This window comes from Clinocottus analis, unplaced genomic scaffold (assembly GCF_023055335.1).
Source record: "Clinocottus analis isolate CAN_PGR_092001 unplaced genomic scaffold, fCliAna1.0.p SCAF_13, whole genome shotgun sequence".
NCBI classification, from domain to species: domain Eukaryota; kingdom Metazoa; phylum Chordata; class Actinopteri; order Perciformes; family Cottidae; genus Clinocottus; species Clinocottus analis.
In genome coordinates, this window is record NW_027175854.1 from 17,827,501 (window position 1) to 17,844,845 (window position 17,345).

The 17,345-nt window shown below is 46.4% G+C and overlaps 1 protein-coding gene across 6 annotated transcripts in view; it reads right to left on the minus strand.

The window, feature by feature from the left end:
- Positions 1-8,339: 8,339 nt before the first annotated feature.
- Positions 8,340-17,345, minus strand: part of fcho2 (FCH and mu domain containing endocytic adaptor 2) — a 38,036-nt gene continuing 29,030 nt past the window's right edge. For 2 of the 6 annotated variants that reach the window (XM_068573495.1, XM_068573500.1), the window contains 12 exons: positions 16,717-17,226; positions 16,199-16,314; positions 15,975-16,104; positions 15,723-15,806; positions 15,439-15,498; positions 14,872-14,983; positions 13,878-14,033; positions 13,085-13,217; positions 11,557-11,756; positions 11,417-11,481; positions 10,808-10,972; positions 8,340-10,731 (listed from right to left, as the gene is read on the minus strand). In XM_068573495.1, the coding sequence (XP_068429596.1) occupies positions 10,709-10,731; positions 10,808-10,972; positions 11,417-11,481; positions 11,557-11,756; positions 13,085-13,217; positions 13,878-14,033; positions 14,872-14,983; positions 15,439-15,498; positions 15,723-15,806; positions 15,975-16,104; positions 16,199-16,314; positions 16,717-17,226 (1,754 nt within the window). In that variant the 3' untranslated portion in view covers positions 8,340-10,708. The remainder of the gene's footprint in view (positions 10,732-10,807; positions 10,973-11,416; positions 11,482-11,556; positions 11,757-13,084; positions 13,218-13,877; positions 14,034-14,871; positions 14,984-15,438; positions 15,499-15,722; positions 15,807-15,974; positions 16,105-16,198; positions 16,315-16,716; positions 17,227-17,345) is intronic. The other 4 variants (XM_068573496.1, XM_068573498.1, XM_068573497.1 and 1 more) reach the window with 4 other exon arrangements.

A 17,345-nucleotide genomic window follows, 5' to 3' on the forward strand; every position in this document is an offset into this window, starting at 1 on the left:
CTGGCTAATATCCTAATGTGCACCGGCCCAATTGCTGGTTTAAAGTGCACGTTGGGAAGCCGGCGGCCCTTTAAAGGGAAAACACTGGAGCTTCAGCAACTTCTCCCCTTGATCGTTCCTCTATTTGGCATTAACCAGTGGAAACGGAGCGCAACGGGTCAGAAGTTGTGACAACATAAGTGCGAGCTGGTGAGCAGAGCATGTGTTCATATGATCAGGGCAGCAGTTTATAGTTATCCTAGGTTAACTGTATTATTCCTGCTGTCTGCTTTTATTAAGAGGGAATTACTTTCCTGGAAACCTGCTGGGAGCAATCGTCTAGAAACAATAAAAGAAAAATGAAAACTCGCAACTTTCCGCTGAAGGAATGCAGCTTTGTGTCCAGCCGAGGGCATTTGATTGGATTTCAAATGACTGCAATTTGTGGAAAAGAAACTTTGCTTTATGGCCATAACACCGTCGTGTGTTTCCACCAGCTGCGGGTTTAGGAGCAGGTGCAGAAATATGATGGAAAGAAAGTTATAGTTTGTGATAAAGTTAGAGTTATAGCACATATATACGCTATGAAATGCCTTTGACGTGACACTGTAGTGTTGACTCTTCACATGTTGGTGATACAACTGCAGTTAAGAAGTTGTGGCTCTGTGTTGGTCGCGAACACAAGACTTAATACATATGTATGAAAAGCCTCAGAGAGCGGGACACTGATGATCTCTTCCCGCCTCTTAATCCCACGGTTTAACTGTGTTACTTTGTCAGAGCCACGTTGTAAAGAGCGGTTAATTACTCGGTGAATATCGGTGCGTTTACGGCGACGGAGAGATTAATGGCGCCATAATTGCCCGAGAGAGTATTGACGACCAGAAACACTTTGGGCCGAGTGGAAAGTGATCCGGCGGTTAATAAGAAATGAACTCTGGCGCGCTGTGTTTTAACGAGCGCTGTGAGAAACTCTAACCAAACACACTGAAACCTGACGGGAGATTAACGCCACGGAGAACAAAACAAGAGGCTGAGGAGCGCCACGAACCCAGCGAAGGTTTGCAGAAAGTTGTTGAGGAGAGCAGAACATGGAGGTTGAGCAACAACTGGACCGTGAATGCAGATAATCTGGGTGATGGTACAGAGAGAGAGAGAGAGAGAGAGAGAGAGAGAGAGAGAGAGAGAGAGAGAGAGAGAGAGAGAGAGAGACAAGAAGACACCAGAAAGAGGAGAGATTGGAGCGATATAAAGGAGTTCGGCGAGGAGATTAAAAAGTCTCCAAATCTGAGTCCGTGGTTCTCCGCCGGAAACAGGTGGATTGCTCCGTCCAGGTGGGAACAAAATGTCTGCCCCGAGAGAAGGAGTTCAGGTATTTCAGGGTCTTGTTCACGGGTTAGGGTCAGGTGGAGCAAGAGATGGACAGACGGATCGGCCTTAGAGAAAGAGTAAGGAACCTTAGAGGTAGAGTAAGGAACCTTAGAGATAGAGTAAGGAACCTTAGAGGTAGAGTAAGGAACCTTAGAGACAGAGTAAGGAACCTTAAAAGTAGAGTAAGGAACCTCAGAGATAGGGTAAGGAACCTTAGAGATAGGGTAAGGAACCTTAGAGATAGAGTAAGGAACCTTAGAGGTAGAATAAGGAACCTTAGAGATAGAGTAAGGAACCTTAGAGATAGAGAAAGGAACCTTAGAGGTAGAGAAAGGAACCTTAGAGACACAGTAAGGAACCTTAGAGGTAGAGAAAGGAACCTTAGAGACACAGTAAGGAACCTTAGAGGTAAAGTAAGGAACCTTAGAAGTAGAGTAAGGAACCTTAGAAGTAGAGTAAGGAACCTTAGAGGTAGAGTAAGGAACCTTAGAGGTAGAGTAAGGTAGAGTAAGGAACCTTAGAGATAGAGTAAGGAACCTTAGAGGTAGAGAAAGGAACCTTAGAGGTAGAGTAAGGAACCTTAGAGGTAGAGAAAGGAACCTTAGAGGTAGAGAAAGGAACCTTAGAGGTAGAGTAAGGAACCTTAGAGGTAGAGAAAGGAACCTAAGAGATAGAGAAAGGAACCTTGGAGATAGAGTAAGGAACCTTAGAGGTAGAGTAAGGAACCTTAGAGGTAGAGTAAGGAACCTTAGAGGTAGAGTAAGGAACCTTAGAAGTAGTAAGGAACCTTAGAGGTAGAGTAAGGAACCTTAGAGGTAGAGTAAGGAACCTTAGAGGTAAAGTAAGGAACCTTAGAGGTAGAGTAAGGAACCTTAGAGGTAGAGAAAGGAACCTTAGAGGTAGAGAAAGGAACCTTAGAGGTAGAGTAAGGAACCTTAGAGGTAGAGAAAGGAACCTAAGAGATAGAGAAAGGAACCTTGGAGATAGAGTAAGGAACCTTAGAGGTAGAGTAAGGAACCTTAGAGGTAGAGTAAGGAACCTTAGAGGTAGAGTAAGGAACCTTAGAAGTAGTAAGGAACCTTAGAGGTAGAGTAAGGAACCTTAGAGGTAGAGTAAGGAACCTTAGAGGTAAAGTAAGGAACCTTAGAGGTAGAGTAAGGAACCTTAGAGGTAGAGTAAGGAACCTTAGAGATAGAGAAAGGAACCTTAGAGGTAGAGTAAGGAACCTTAGAGGTAAAGTAAGGACCCTTAGAGGTAGAGTAAGGAACCTTAGAAGTAGAGTAAGGAACCTTAGAGGTAAAGTAAGGAACCTTAGAGGTAGAGAAAGGAACCTTAGAGGTAGAGTAAGGAACCTTCGAGGTAAAGTAAGGAACCTTAGAGATAGAGTAAGGAACCTTAGAGGTAGAGAAAGGAACCTTAGAGGTAGAGTAAGGAACCTTAGAGGTAGAGTAAGGAACCTTAGAGGTAGAGTAAGGAGCTCGGACCTCAGCAGGGAGCTTGGAGTCGAGCACATCGTTGGGCTTTTTGCAGAAACGTCATCTGTTAGAGGAACCTGACGAACGCAGGAATCAACCACGTTGAGCCGTTTGGCTCCTCGTCAGGATGTAAATGAAACCAGTTGAAAACAGAGACACTTTGCTTCCCATGCAGGTCACAAAGAGGCCCAGCAGCACACGGACAACAGAGAGTGGGACAAAAGTCTGTTTGAACAAATTTACGGCACGATTTACAAACATGCTCCGACACGATGGAACATAAGCAAGCAGGCCAACTGGAACTCACATGAGCAATAAGCACTACGCGATTAATATTTTAGGCCGCCGCGCGACATCTCACATCCTCACGTGAGGGACGGAGACCACGAGAGGAGAGTCGGTGTGTTTGAGGTCCGTCTGAGATGCAGCAAGAATCGCAAGAAAAAGGGGGGTTCCTGCACGCATGGGGCGTGACGCGGCGTCCGTGTTGTCGCATGTCGTTTCACACACACACGCCTCCCGTCTGCGCCGCCATGCATAACTCATCACAGACGGCTCACGCCGCGAGAGCTGAACAATCGGCCTTCGCATGGAAAGTGGAAGGAGCTTAAAGACACATCACGCCATACGTGTGACAGTCAGAGGCCAAATGAGCTGCTCACAAAGTGAAACACACACACACACACACACACACACACACACACACACGAGGGCGTCTGCTAATGCTGCACGCTCCTCCTCTCCATTAGTTTAATTCTCCTTTCATGGTTGTGTGACGAAGGTGTCTGTCCTCCACAGGATGCAAGACGGTGTGTGTGTTGTTGTGTGTCGTGTGTGTGTGTGTGTCTGTGTGCGCTACAGTTTGAAAAGAAAACCAATGTTCATGAATTTTTTATTCCGAAATGCAAACACGGTGACATGCAAACATGTTTTTCAGTTGAATTGCAGAGCAGTCTGCTCGTCTCCCTGCGGACGGCTCGCATCGCGTGTGACCGGATCAAACCTGACCTGTGTGTGTGTGTGTGTGTGTGTGTGTGTGTGTGCGTTGTTTACCGAGGCCTCAGCTCATTTCACTTGGCATTAATGAACAAAGGAGCAGATACCTACACAAAGGATCCATACGAGCTGTGCGGTGTTTAAAGAACCCCCAGAATCGAAGCTGCGCACATTCTTTCAATTAGCAAACTCCAAATATTTATGGACTGAACATTTCCTCTCTGGCTGCAGGGAGTTCTCTGTGTGTGTGTGTGTGTGTGTGTGTGTGTGTCCTGTTGACTCACGCTGGGGTCTATTGATCCCCTGGGCTTATGCATCATTTCACTTGCCGCCATCTTTTGAAAGCTCGTCCGTCCAACATCTTCTCTGTCTGCTGGAGCGACGAGTCCAATGTCCAGAAGGAGTTGGTGGAACACAGTTCAGCACTAAATAAAAAACTCTTCATGGACGTCGCAGTTTCAAAAGGATCAGACGCAGACGGCCTTCATGTCCTCCCTGAAGCTCTGAGGTGCTGTCGCTGTGAAGGTCCTCGTCTCTTCAGTCCTCGTGAAGACTCTTCTTCCTCTTTGCTTCTCCTCTTCCTCTACAAACCTTTTCTTTGCCTCGTCTCTCTTTGTCTGAACTCCGTCTTCGTCATTCTGTCCTCCCTGTTTTGGCAGCGATGTCCTCTGGGTTTCATATTCTTCATATGTGTTTGCAGTCATATGATGTTTCTTCCATTTTGCCTCATTCAAGTTATTTTAATTCTTTCTAAAGTGAATCAAAGTAGAATTCAATTCTCTACAGGTTTGAATCCAATCCTAGTGGATATATCATCATGTAAAGTTAAAAAGGAACACTTAATAGAGTAAAAAACACTCTTATTAACTATGAGGCAAGAGGAGGTTTGACTCCATTTAAATTGGAAACAAACAATAGTACAAAAGTACATTTTGTTTTAGTAAAATGTACTTTGACAACTGCATGTTGTGCTCAGATATCAATAACTTGTGTGCTTCTGCTTCATATATCTGCTGGGAAGCAGCTTGTGTCGGGCCAATAAGGAAGAGCCAAAGGATCACGGCAGGAATTAAGACGTGAGCGTTTCTCAGTGATCCCCTCCCCCCAAAACACACACACACACACACACACACACACACGCTTACCATGACAAATAGCCTGTGACATGCCTCTGTGAACACGGCACGGAAGGGTCCGCTCCGTCTCCCCGAGGCCGTAAGGAGACTCTCTGCCAGCGGACGGATCTCTGAGCGTCTCGGGTCGAGATTTCACTTTCAAGAAAAACAGAAATCACAACAGTTTCTGTTTCTGTCGGCCGGCGACGCAGCGATGCAGCGATGCAGCGATGCAGCGACGCAGCGACGCAGAGATGCAGCGATGCAGCGACGCAGCGATGCAGAGATGCAGCGACGTAGAGATGCAGCGACGCAGCGATGCAGCGATGCAGCGACGCAGCGACGCACCTCGTGTCTTCACCCGTCTCCTGACGCAGCGTCTCTGAGCCGGAGAAGCAGAGGAAGTGAAGGGGAAGCACAAACTGGACAATGCAAAATAAAAGAAAGGACATGTGATGTCAGACTGAGGCCAGATTATTATATTTCTATTTCTGCAACAAATACTGTGAATAGAAGAAGAGAAAAGGGGCCCGAGGTCGAGGTTTTGACCCCAAATGAGAGGATGGGAACGCCAACCTGCGTGTCGACTGTGATGTCATGTGACCCAGCGGCCATTTTGCATTGTTAAACAACACAATCATTCCCTGGTGATGTGTGTGCTGACTGTGACACACTAAATACAATAATATGCAAGTATTTCTTTTGTTGTTTGTGAGCCAGTTATTGTGAGCCAGCAGCTGTTTGTTCATCCATCTGTACAGCCACAAACAAATAAAGGCAAACACACACACGTTCAGCAGGATGAAGCCGTCCTTCTCGGTCTGTCAGTTAAAAAAAAAAGAAGTGAACTGCGTTCGTGCTTTTATTGCCAGAAGAAAAACAGTCGACGGCGTTCAGCTCGCCGAGTGGAAAATGTGACAGAAGCCTTTGGACGCGAGTGTGACGGGTTCAGGGTTTGAGTTATTCTAAAGAGGTCTTCTGGGGTTTGGAGTGAACAGGAGTAGCGGACGACAGGAATCCACATTAATGCAATAAACTTACACCATCCCTGTTTGTTCAGATGGTTTTCCTCGCGGCGAAGAGGGAGATCAAATGGGCTCATCAATCCTAAATTGTCCGTGGACGTCACTGATGTGGGGCTTCGCTCTCCGGATCGTAGAATAACTCAACTCCATGGCTCCGGCGGGCCGTTGGACAAACACGACCGTGATGGTGGACAACAAAGACGTAAGACTCCCTCAGCGCCGACTGTTTCACGGAGATGATCCTGATCCCTCAATCCATACCAGACACCGACCCGCGACCCACAACTCCCTCCGTTTGTGAAGAAACTGTGTGCGTTGTTGTGTTGCATCTATTGGCAGACGTGGAATATCATATTTGTTTAAGAATAGTTGTGTTTTAATGAGCTTAGAAGGAACTTTTTATATCTACATATGCGGAGCGGGGTCCTCTTCACAGAGTCCACCATGTTTCTACAGTAGCCCAGAAGGGACAAACCACACCTTACACAATGTGCCTTCATGTGACAGTGCGACATTTTGGAAGATACTCGTTTTTGTTTTAATTAGAGAAGATTGTTTAAAATCAGGGGTGACTGAGTTTTACAAGAGATTATGAGCAGGACTATTTATTTTCCATGACTTCCTGGAGGGTTGTCGTCATTACAAAGTCCTGCACTTAATCCCACCTTTACAATCATAACAATAACAATACTAACAACTCTATTGATTATTGATATCGTACCTTTGACAGACACTTAACCCCAAAGCGCCTCCTGTAGCCGTGTGTCCACAGCGTTTGAACGTTTGTTAGCCCATTTATATAATCACTCTTTTTTTGTCGCCCCCTGCTGGCTGTTCTCGAGAATGCAAGTTTGAGGCACTTCCGGCGTTTGCCTTCACTTTTCAGAAGCGGAGGTCACCGTCAGCAACACAAACACTCACAGACACACAGTGTATAATCTGTTGCTTTAAAAAGGTGCGAACCGGAAGATTTTATAATCCAAAAAAACGGAGTCAGGCGAGCTGCTTCAACATCTTCAGTCAATCCTCCAATGGAGCTCTTGGCAGGACAGTAAATAACGCCGAGTTGTATAAAAACACTTGACCACACAAACGTCTGAATGGCGGCCAGCGCTGCTTTTGGATCCGACCTCAGCTCGCGTGTCTCACTTCGGCCTGTCAGGGAACTCAGGCCGCACCAGAAGATCTCCTCCTCTTCATCAGGAAAGTAGAGTCAACACCGATGGCTCCCACATGTGGCTGAGAGCCGGCGGCTCAGACGGCGCGCAGGGGGCCTCCGGGTCCGAGGGACGCGGAGCTCGACCTCGCGCGTAATTACGCACGAGGTGTTGATGTAGTGCGGCGCGCGGAGGCGCAGTGGCGCGCACATCCTCCTCGGCGAAGCGCCCCGCGAGGTGCTGGCAGTGCAAACAGAGTCTCAGGAACACATGGAGTCCTCCCGCCCCATCATGCTGCATGTATGGACTAAATAACAGTTACTGCATTACAACTTCTGACTTGTCAGAGTTCAGCATTTCATCAGCAAAGTCTACATATTTGTAGGTGTGTGTGTGTGTGTGTGTGGAGGGGACAGGGGGGGATTTAAAGGGCCAGTTCTGCTCTATCCTCAAGTGCTATTTCTGTCAATTCACTTCATGTCAGTGTGATTTCCAAATGTCTCAATCTTTTCAAATGAGAACAAACTTCTACCAAAAGATCACCGGCCAAACAGGAACAAAGTGTTCAAACAAGCATTTCTGTTGCTGTTCTGTGGCAAACTCTATACAATAATATCAAAAAACTCATATAGTCACACAGAAAACAGTATAAATGAGATTCTTTAGAGAGAAGTGACCCAACGGATCATTGTGACTTATTGATCGGACTACATGTGCGTCCAAACACGGCGACATTGAGGTCATTAGCGCTCCACACGCCTCCACGATTTACTATTTCTAAGCTTTCATTTTTTATATTCTTACTAAACAGTTGACAAGCCCAAACTGCATGCATGTATTGCTACGTATGTAGCATGCGTATATGTATTGCTACGTGTGTAGCGTGCGTGTTGCTATGAATGTAGCATGTTGCTACGTATGTAGCATGTATATGTATTGCTACGTATTCTTTTGATCTACGTTGTTAGGAACTTTACTAAAACATGACATCATGGGAAATGCAAACATGTTAAGTTTAGCATGCTCTGCGTCTTAGTTTAGCATGCTAACATCAGCTAATTAGCACTAAAGACGAGATACAAACGAGGCTGATGGGAATTGTCATTTGTTTGGAGGTCTGAGGTCACACAAGTTAAAGTTTAAAAGTATTGGAGCAGCTGAAATTTGGAAGAAATAAGAAATAATGGTAATAACGATGCGGCGAATAGAAACCACGCGGAACACGCTTAGTCATTTTAATATATTTGTATATATTCATATATTACACATTTAATACAGGCACATTGAAAAATCATAAAGTAGAGACAAAAAGTGGCTGAGATATTGGTAAAAATGTACAATTTATGAGGATCATTTATACAATGCTGCATTCTTTAAACTCTGTTCAATACAACACATAAAGAAATAAAAGGTGAAAGTGACAAAGAAAAGGCCCTTGAAGTTAATTTTGTAAGTTGTTTTAGAGACAGCAAGAACCAGCTTGCTAACGCTGAACACGAGGACTGAACTGTGAACTCTCCTTCTCCTTTTTAATATACGCATTCGTCTCATGTGACTCAAACTACCGACATCATTAAAAGAGGAAACAGAGCGACGTGATGATTTAGAACTGAACAGATGTCTGAAAAGATTTCATGTAAACTCATTTCAAAATAGCTTCAAAAGATTTGGCTGATTAAAGTCCAGAGTGAGGCACAAAATGTAGAGTTGAGCAAACTTAATGGATCCATCGTCCATCTGAGATTAATGTCTGCCTCTATGTTATTACCAACGTCTGAAACCAGAATTATACAAAACATTACAAGCTGGAGAAGTGGCCAGATATGATGGATGAGATCAGATAAAGTGAGAAGAATCAAGTATGAATAGGAGTTTGGTCGGTTAAAAACCAAAACGAGTCTTTTTTTCTGCAGCGGACAGTAAAAAAAAAAAAAAAAAGTGAATTTTCTTAAAATCTTATCTGAGAGGTCAGTTGGCCGCATGATGCACAGTGTCTGAAACATCACAGCATCATTCACCAATCTGAAAGGATCATCACATGGTTGAGGTCAACGGGTAAACAACAACAACAACAACATAAAACTACTCCGTCCAGAAGGACGACAGCTTCTGCAGCAGCAGCCTTCACCAGTGAAAAGCACCAGGAGTCAAGCGGGGGGGCGACTCTCCATCCGGTCTCTGCGCCCGCTGCGGCGGCCGCTCGTAGACGCCGGGGGGCGTATCCCAGCATGCACTGGGGTCGAGAAAGGCAGGGCAGGAAGGCGACGCGTCGGCTCGTTGTGCTGCTCGCTCGCTGGAGAGCGAGAGGTTCAGGTCGGGTAGAAAAAAGACGAGATAGAAAAGAGTCCGGCGGTCGGACTCGCGAGAAGGCAAACGTGACTCATTCGGGTTTTTATTTTTTGTTTTGGAAGACAGTCGGGTTGTAAAAAAAGAGACGTTTTCCCTTCAACATCCAAATAAACCAGTAAAAAAACAACTGGCACTTTGTTGGTGCTGTTCTGAATAACTGTGCTGTTGTGTACATATAAAAAAGAGTTAAGATTCAGGCACATTTCTCCATTAATGGGGCACAAAAGTGTGATTTTAAAAAACACTGCCAGCTTTATAAAAATGTGGGGTAAATTGTGGAAAGCGTCTAAAACATTTGACAACGTTTGTACAGTCAAGAGAGCAGAGATTTCTTTCATAACGGAGACAAATTAAAAGGCTTAAACACTTTAAAAGTATAAGCCACGACTGAGAGGAGGAATTAACAAGTTAAATTCTTAGAAAAAGACCCCACGGATCACAGACCCCATCGGGGGGGTCGTTTAAAAAAACAAAAAACACTCATCTGACCAGAGAGAAATAGCTTAAATCTGGAAACCCACATTTGGGTGAAACGTCGATCTCGTTGCCTTGTGATCGGCGGTTCAAGAGGAGGCACTGAGGTCAGACTCATCTTCTTGTTTTTGTTAGTTTGAAAGCACCGCCATGTTGTTTTAAGACATCAAGCTCGTGCCGTGAGTGTGTGAGTGTTTCAGATTCTACCTTCATTGCTTCATTGCACATGAGGACAAAACAACGAGGGAAGTGGTGAGCAGGAAAAGAGGAAGATCAGCAAAGAGAAACTGATTTCAGCGTCGAGTCAAAGCCGTTTGACGAGCGTTCATATTTACAGTTCGGAGGAAGGAAATGTTTCTTCTCTTCCACTTGGACATAAGTTGGTTTTAAATTCCTCGAAGGCTCTTGAAGACGAAGACGAGGAACGAGAAGAGCATCTGAAAGATTGTTAGTGCATGTTCTTTTTTTTCATGATTTCAAATACAATATAGATTTATATCTGATCCATAAATTGTTTCTGACTATACAAAAGTGAATTGATCAGAAAGCTTTATCAGATTTCATATCTACACATTTCCTGAAAGCTCTTCTTAAGTCTTCTTTTTTTGTGTGTCTTTTTTCTTAAACAGTGTTCAATACTCAGTGCTGCTTTGTTGTAGTGAGATTCTCGCCTCCGGGGCGAAAGCTCAGATGGATCCAGACGGTTCGGGAAGCTTTTTAAAGTCGCCGACGTTTGTGTTTCTCTTGAGAAGCGGGGCGGGGCGACCTCAGCAGTCGGCCATGTAGCGTCCTGCAGAACAAAGAGAAGCTTGAGCCGTTTGAAGCGTTTAAAACAGAACCGACGAGGTCATGCTCTCTCTCTCTACCTGTGGCGAACCGCTTCTTGTTGAGGGAGAGTCTGTATCCGGGCCCCTGCAGCTCCATGTCCACCCCGGACAGGGTGCTGCCCTCGCTCATGAACTGCACCGCCAGCGTGCTGGGGCTGGACGGGCCGTCCGACAGCTCAAACTTGGCCCTCAGGGACCCGGCGCCTGGTGGCAAAACACAACATACGTGCACTGACATGGCAGCGGCGGCCTGAACGAGGGACATGTCGTAGAAGAGGAGCCATTTTACTCCACAAAATATCTACTCTAAATATCATTTTTCGCGCGTCGCCCTTCAAAAGTCCAGCGATTTATGTCGATCAATTAAACACAGAGAACTTCTACGACTGCTAAGACTTCTGCCCTCGCTCTTGTGCAAGTTTTTGTGGTGTTTTTTTTGTTGGTAAAAATAGTCCGCAGCAATAAGAAAACGTTATGCTCGTTCTACAACAACAACTATTAAATTCAATGAAGGATGTTTCATTGTATAAAACATATGATGATAATTAATGTGTGTGTGTGTCCAATGCAAAGTCTTTATCTGATCACGTGACGAGACGACACGATGACGTGCAGGCAAGTTTTTAGCGGACAGAGAAGATGATTTACCTTCATTTTCAGACTTTTCGGAGACGTCGCTCAGCTTCCACAGACACTTATTCTGTTCTGGATTCCTGAAACGAGAGAGAGGAATAAGCGTCTCCTGTCGGGAGCTTTCAGACCCTGACGAGCGCCAACGGTTCTCCTACCAGATGGAGTTGGGCAGCGACTGCATGCCGGTGACTCCTCCGTCCACGGGCACCAGGATCTGGACGTTGGACAGCGAGCCGGGCGCGGCCATGGACTCCGGGTTGTAGCGGTAGTCCACCCGCAGGTCGGACGTGGTCGGCGCGCACTTCCAGTACACGGCCAGGTTAAGCGGCGTGGAGTGGATCCCGTCGGACTGCACCTGCACGGCGGGTTGCGACACACACACTTCAGGCTAGAAGTGTGGAGCTGGGCTGAGGAGCTCCACGTCTTTGTTGTGCAAATGAAAAGCTAAAAGAAAAATACTGACGTTGCTCCGCAGAACCATTACTCTGCTATCGACTAAAACAGTTCACAGATTGTTGTTTTACCTGCTGATGACCTCACGTTTCACTACTTACAGGTGTTCCTGTGACCACATGAACTATAACCAGTGGATTTCCACAACTTTTCCGTGACTTTAAACCATATTTTCATAACTTTTTCATGACTTTAACCCAAATTGTTCATGATGAAACATTGTGTGAAGTGTGTGTGTAAACAGTAAAAAGTGATAAAATGTAGTATTTAAACTAACAATGAGGATTCAAAGCATACAGTAAACCTTAAATGACTCAAATGAATGAGAGACAACAGTTTGATTAAAAGAATAAACATGTATATAGATGTCTGTATGTATGCTGCTGATATTTTGAGCCTCTTTCTTTTAAAAGCAGATTCATTATTTATAACTCAGCGTTAAAAAAAAAAAAAAAATTAGGACCCCAAAAATAATAAATAAATAAATGAGGACAATAATAATAATAATAATAAAAGAAATTAATCGCCTTTTTTTTCTCTGATGTTTTTTTTTTCCGTTGCCTTTTTTCAAGTCAACGAAAAAAGAAAAAAAAAAGTCGATAATTTTATTTATTTTTTTTGGTCCTATTTTTTTTGGGGTGGCAGAAATGGGCTTCCATAAATTTCCCATTATGGATCGATCTAAACACATTTTCCAAATGCTCCTGATGCAGTGACTTTGTTGTGATGATTGTGTGTTTTCTTTCCTCCATAAATTCTTCTGCACGGCGCTGACAACGTGTATTTTATTGGTTAAGCTTTAACAATATTAGTTCATATGCAAGATGACTTTAACACAAACTAATGTAATAATGTAAATACGCCAGTTGGAAGCTGTAAAAGCAGCTTTAATGGGGTTCGTTTGAAAAGATGATGTCATCCAGCGGTGGGTTTTAGGGCCGGGCGTACAGTATTTAGCTGAGGTTTAAACCAGACTGCAACATGCTTTCAGGAGAAGTAAATTCAATTTTAAAGCCAGTTAGCGACCACAAATTAATTCAATTCCAACGATTGTGAGGATGTGTGGCAGGCAAAGACTTCAAAGTTCAAACTATTTGATTATTTAAAGAACGTAACAGACGAAAAGCTCTTTTTCTGCTTCTTTCTCAGACTTGTGTGGAGTGTAAAGCGCATCTTTTTCTCTTCTACGAAACCTTCTCAGCCTCCGGTCATCTGGTTTATCGGGCTGACCTGGTACTTCAGGACGTCCACGTTGTAGTAGGACGCCGCCGGGTTCTGATCCGAGGATTTCCTGAGGTAGGACGTCAGCGCTGGCATGTTGAACCAGAAGTCCTTGGAATTTGAGTCACTTTGGGAAGGATCGCTGGATAGAAAGTACAAACAGTCAGGAAGACACACACACACACACACACACACACACACACACACACACACACACACACACACACACACACACAAACTGGTGCACAAGGAATAATCAGAGGCTCAATTATTCATCGCTTCTTCTCGGCTTTGTGTCCAATAGCTTAGGAAAAAATGACCCTGTTGCATCCAACCGGCTATTAAATCATGAATTATAGTTGATTCAATTAGTCCAACCATGTGGCCTCGAGGTAACAGAGAGGGAGAAGAAGAAATGACATTTGTTTTAAAATAGTTCGAAATGTTTTGAAACTCGCACCACGACCCGCGAGGTCAGATCTACATTAAACACCTCGGACGGAGACTAAAGAGGTGAGAGGCGACGCGATGTGCGATAAACAGATGTTACACGAGGTGTTTCAGGGTGTTTCAGTGTTTCCAGAAGAGACGCTGAGAAAAAAGTCCGCTGGAAAATACTTCCCTGACAGCTCGATGACGGCTTTATGACAGATTACTAATTGAATTTCCTCCCGCGGACGCGGACGGCGTTTCCTTCCGTCCTCACCGCGAATTATCGCGTCCGAATCCCGCTTTTTATTTCACCGCCGGCGAGCTATCAGCTGGTCGGCTCGTGCAGACGCAGACGGCGGCGGCGGCTCACCTGTACAGCAGCTGCTGGTTGGGTAAGATCTGCTCCAACCGGCTGATGTTCTTCAGCTTGAAGGTGAGCACGGCCGGGGAGGGGTTGCTGGTGAACACCTTGATGATGCCCATGGGGAAGGAAAAGGTCATGTCTCCCGTGATCTTCACGATGCACCTGAGGAACGCAGAAGAGGAAATGTCATTCAGTAAAGTTTTGTTTTCAGTTACTTTGACTTTAAACTGGTTACGAAGGGAAGAGGAGCGCGATCCAGAACCAAGACGCCACCGTGCTGCAGTGAAACGAGAGCTTTTCTAAAAACACGAGCGCTTTTGGTCCACACGGAGACGCCAAGAAGGAAAACTCCTCGCTGTAGATTCACTCAAAATGTCAAAAAAACTGTGAGAGAGGCCCATCGGTGTTTAGTTAATACCTTCAGTTCACCCGAATGTATTCTATTTCATTGCATAATCAAAGAAAAACAGCATAAAAGTAAGTTAAACTGATCTTTTTTTCCCACTATAACTGAGCAAAAAGCTACACTGGACACATTTGGTCTCCTTGTGAATCGAAACACCCGAGTTTATGGTTGCAGGTGTCTCCGAATATACATCTGTATGCTTTCACAGGCTGATATAAATCAGGTTTCTCTGTGGTGAGCGGCCCACAGCGGGCCTCGACCTCTCGCCGTGTCTCCGCCGCGTTGCTTATGAAATGTTCCGTTCAACTAATCCCTGCAAAAATAAGCCTTTTGCACAGCAGCAATTTAACAGCAGTTAACCAATAAACGGCTGTGTGTTTTCTCTATAATCTGCCCCGCGTAGGTTATCCGCTCTGAAAGAATGGTGTCAGACGGACGCAAAAAAACATTCCACACACGCAGCGGCGAGAGGGAGCGACACACACACACAAAACGAAACGGCAACGCTCATAACGTCATATGTGTTGGACAAAAATGTGCGTGCGTGCCGGTCCGTGTCGGCCCGCGAGCAGCAGGAGGTCATGTGAGACTCACTTAGTGGGATCAGCTCCTTTGAAGTAAGCATTAACCGACTCGGTGAAGGCCACGGCGATGGGCAGAGCGTCCAGCGACGCCAAGGTCACCGGGCTGGGGCCGCGAGACGTCCCTGAGAAGGAGGAAAGGAGCAGAGCTTCAGGTCTGTTGACTCAGCTGCGTGTTTGCTTCAGTCGCAGCTCCATCATGCGGAGATGCGTTACGTCATTTACAATATCTGTGTTATTGCATTTCACGATGTCGGCCGTTCACACGTTGCACATCAGCACACGGTTATTTTTCACACTAGATCCATGCTACAGCTGCTTTAGTTCACGTTAACTGGACAGGCAGGATTACCTCATTTAAAAGTAAAGTCAACAAAAAGACATTCAAGACGTCATTGTTTTAACGATCCGATCGTTATGATGTTAGGAGCTGAAGGAGGTGAATATGGAGAGCAAACAAAAAGAGAGAGAAATCACTGCAAAGCAAGAGGACCAGTTGTCCTTCCGGCCCGTCCATCAGGCCGCTGTTAGTTTGAGTTAAACACACAGGGTCAGTGCTCTTCTACGAGCTCCACCGTACCTGCTGGTGTTTCACACCGCTTCTCAAAGGTAGGCAGCTTCGCTATGAACACATCTTCCTCTTTACGCCAAATAAAAAAAGGCAAAAAGAAAGAGAGGGAGGAGATAAAGAGACCCAGAGAGCACACATGTGAGGCAGAGGTGACGCTGAGCACAGAGGTGAGTCCTCAATGTGTTTGCCGGGCGCTAACGGGCGCTAACGGGCGCTAACGAGGACATCGATGAAATGTATGCAGGGTGGAGATGAGGAGAGGGGGAACCAGAGGTTGGAGAAGGCAGACTCACTTTGGCTGAGCAGAAAGAAAGGTGAGAGGGAGAGCAGCTCTGGCTCTGGGGAGGAGAAGGGGAGAGCAAAGGGGTGCTCGGCTCCTGGAAGCAGAGGAGTCAAGGAAAGGAAGGAAGGAGGGAGGGAAGGGAAGAGTGACAGAGGAGGAAACACAGCACATTTTCTTGCGGGGATAAAAAACATGTGGCAAGTTGCTTGAAGAAAAATAAATAAAGAGTAAAAAAAGGCTAAATAAAGATAACTGGGCTTACCGACGGTGGGGGTGTTGCCGGCGCTGAGCGAGGCGTTCGAGGACAAGGAGGAGGAGCTCTCCGCCCGGGCGAGAGGCGCGGCAGGAGGAGGGCTGGCGTCGGACGTCTTGGGCGGGCTGAACGGCCGTACCTGAGCGAAGAGAGTCGTGCATGTTATGGTAAATGTATCCGAGTCGCGTCGAGCGCGTATTCTGTGCGGCAGGTTGTCGACTGCGGTTGCTCACAATCTCATTGATTCCTGTGAGTTTCCCCGTGGGGAGTTTGGGCCTGGAGGAGGGCCGGGGCGGCGGCACCAGGGCGCCCGCCGTCAGCGGGGTCGTCGGTCGGTTCGGTACCGGCACTGCACGAGGAAACAAACGCAGGTTTTACTGGTTAGAGGCAGTCAGGCGGCGGGTACAAAACAAACCACGGACACACTGCGCTTCATTGAAGGAGACGCGTCATGCATTAGGACCCGAGTTTAGAAACCATGACGGCAAAACTGTAAAGAACAGAGGAGTGAAACTAAAAAATAAATTGCATAAAAAAACCCAAAATGAACTCAGACAAACATGTTGCAAACCAGGCAGCGAGTTAGAGAAGCATTCATCTGAAAAATAAGAACGAAATAAACCAAAAAACAACTTTTTCAACATCAAATAATAAAAAAAAATGCACAAAATGATAAAACAAGTTAAAATAAAAATGCAAAACTCCAAACCTCAGGCACAAGACACGTCTCTAGCGTCGGTAATAATGTTACCGTTGAATATTTTGCTTGACGGAGCCGTCGCCCTGTAATCTGTAATCCCAGAGAAGACGTCAGAGAAACAGGGGACGCCGTCGTCTTCTCCGCCGAAGGCCTCGGCGGACTCGTCGGACAGGAAGCGGCACGACCTGCCGGAGCCGGCCGGCGGCCCCTGAGGATCCTTCACCGGCGGCGCCGAGCCCCGGCGGCGAGCCGGAGCCAAATTGTCGCTGAAGGCGATCCACTGGCTCTGGGACCAGGACACGCAGGACGCGGAGGAGACGGCGTCGCCGCTCTTCGGGGCGGCGGCGATGGCGGCGGCCGGGCCTTCGGCGGGGTCGACGGGCTCGGCGGGCAGCGTGATGGGGGCGCTGCGGGCCCTCGCCGGAGCCGGCTTGAGCGCTTGGAAGGGGTTTTCCGGCGAGTCCCAGGGAGAGGACGTGGACGAGGAGAAAGAGGACGCGTCTTTGGACGGTTGGCTCTCCGCCGGGGGAGGAGAGCGCTCCCGTTGCGTCGCCGCCTCGGCTGACGAGTTGGTGGCGTTGTGATCGATAAATATGACAAATGCAGATCAGACACCAGGCAATACAAGCATTGAGGTCAGTACATCAGCATGGTTCCCCCATGTGTGGTCCAAAGTATTA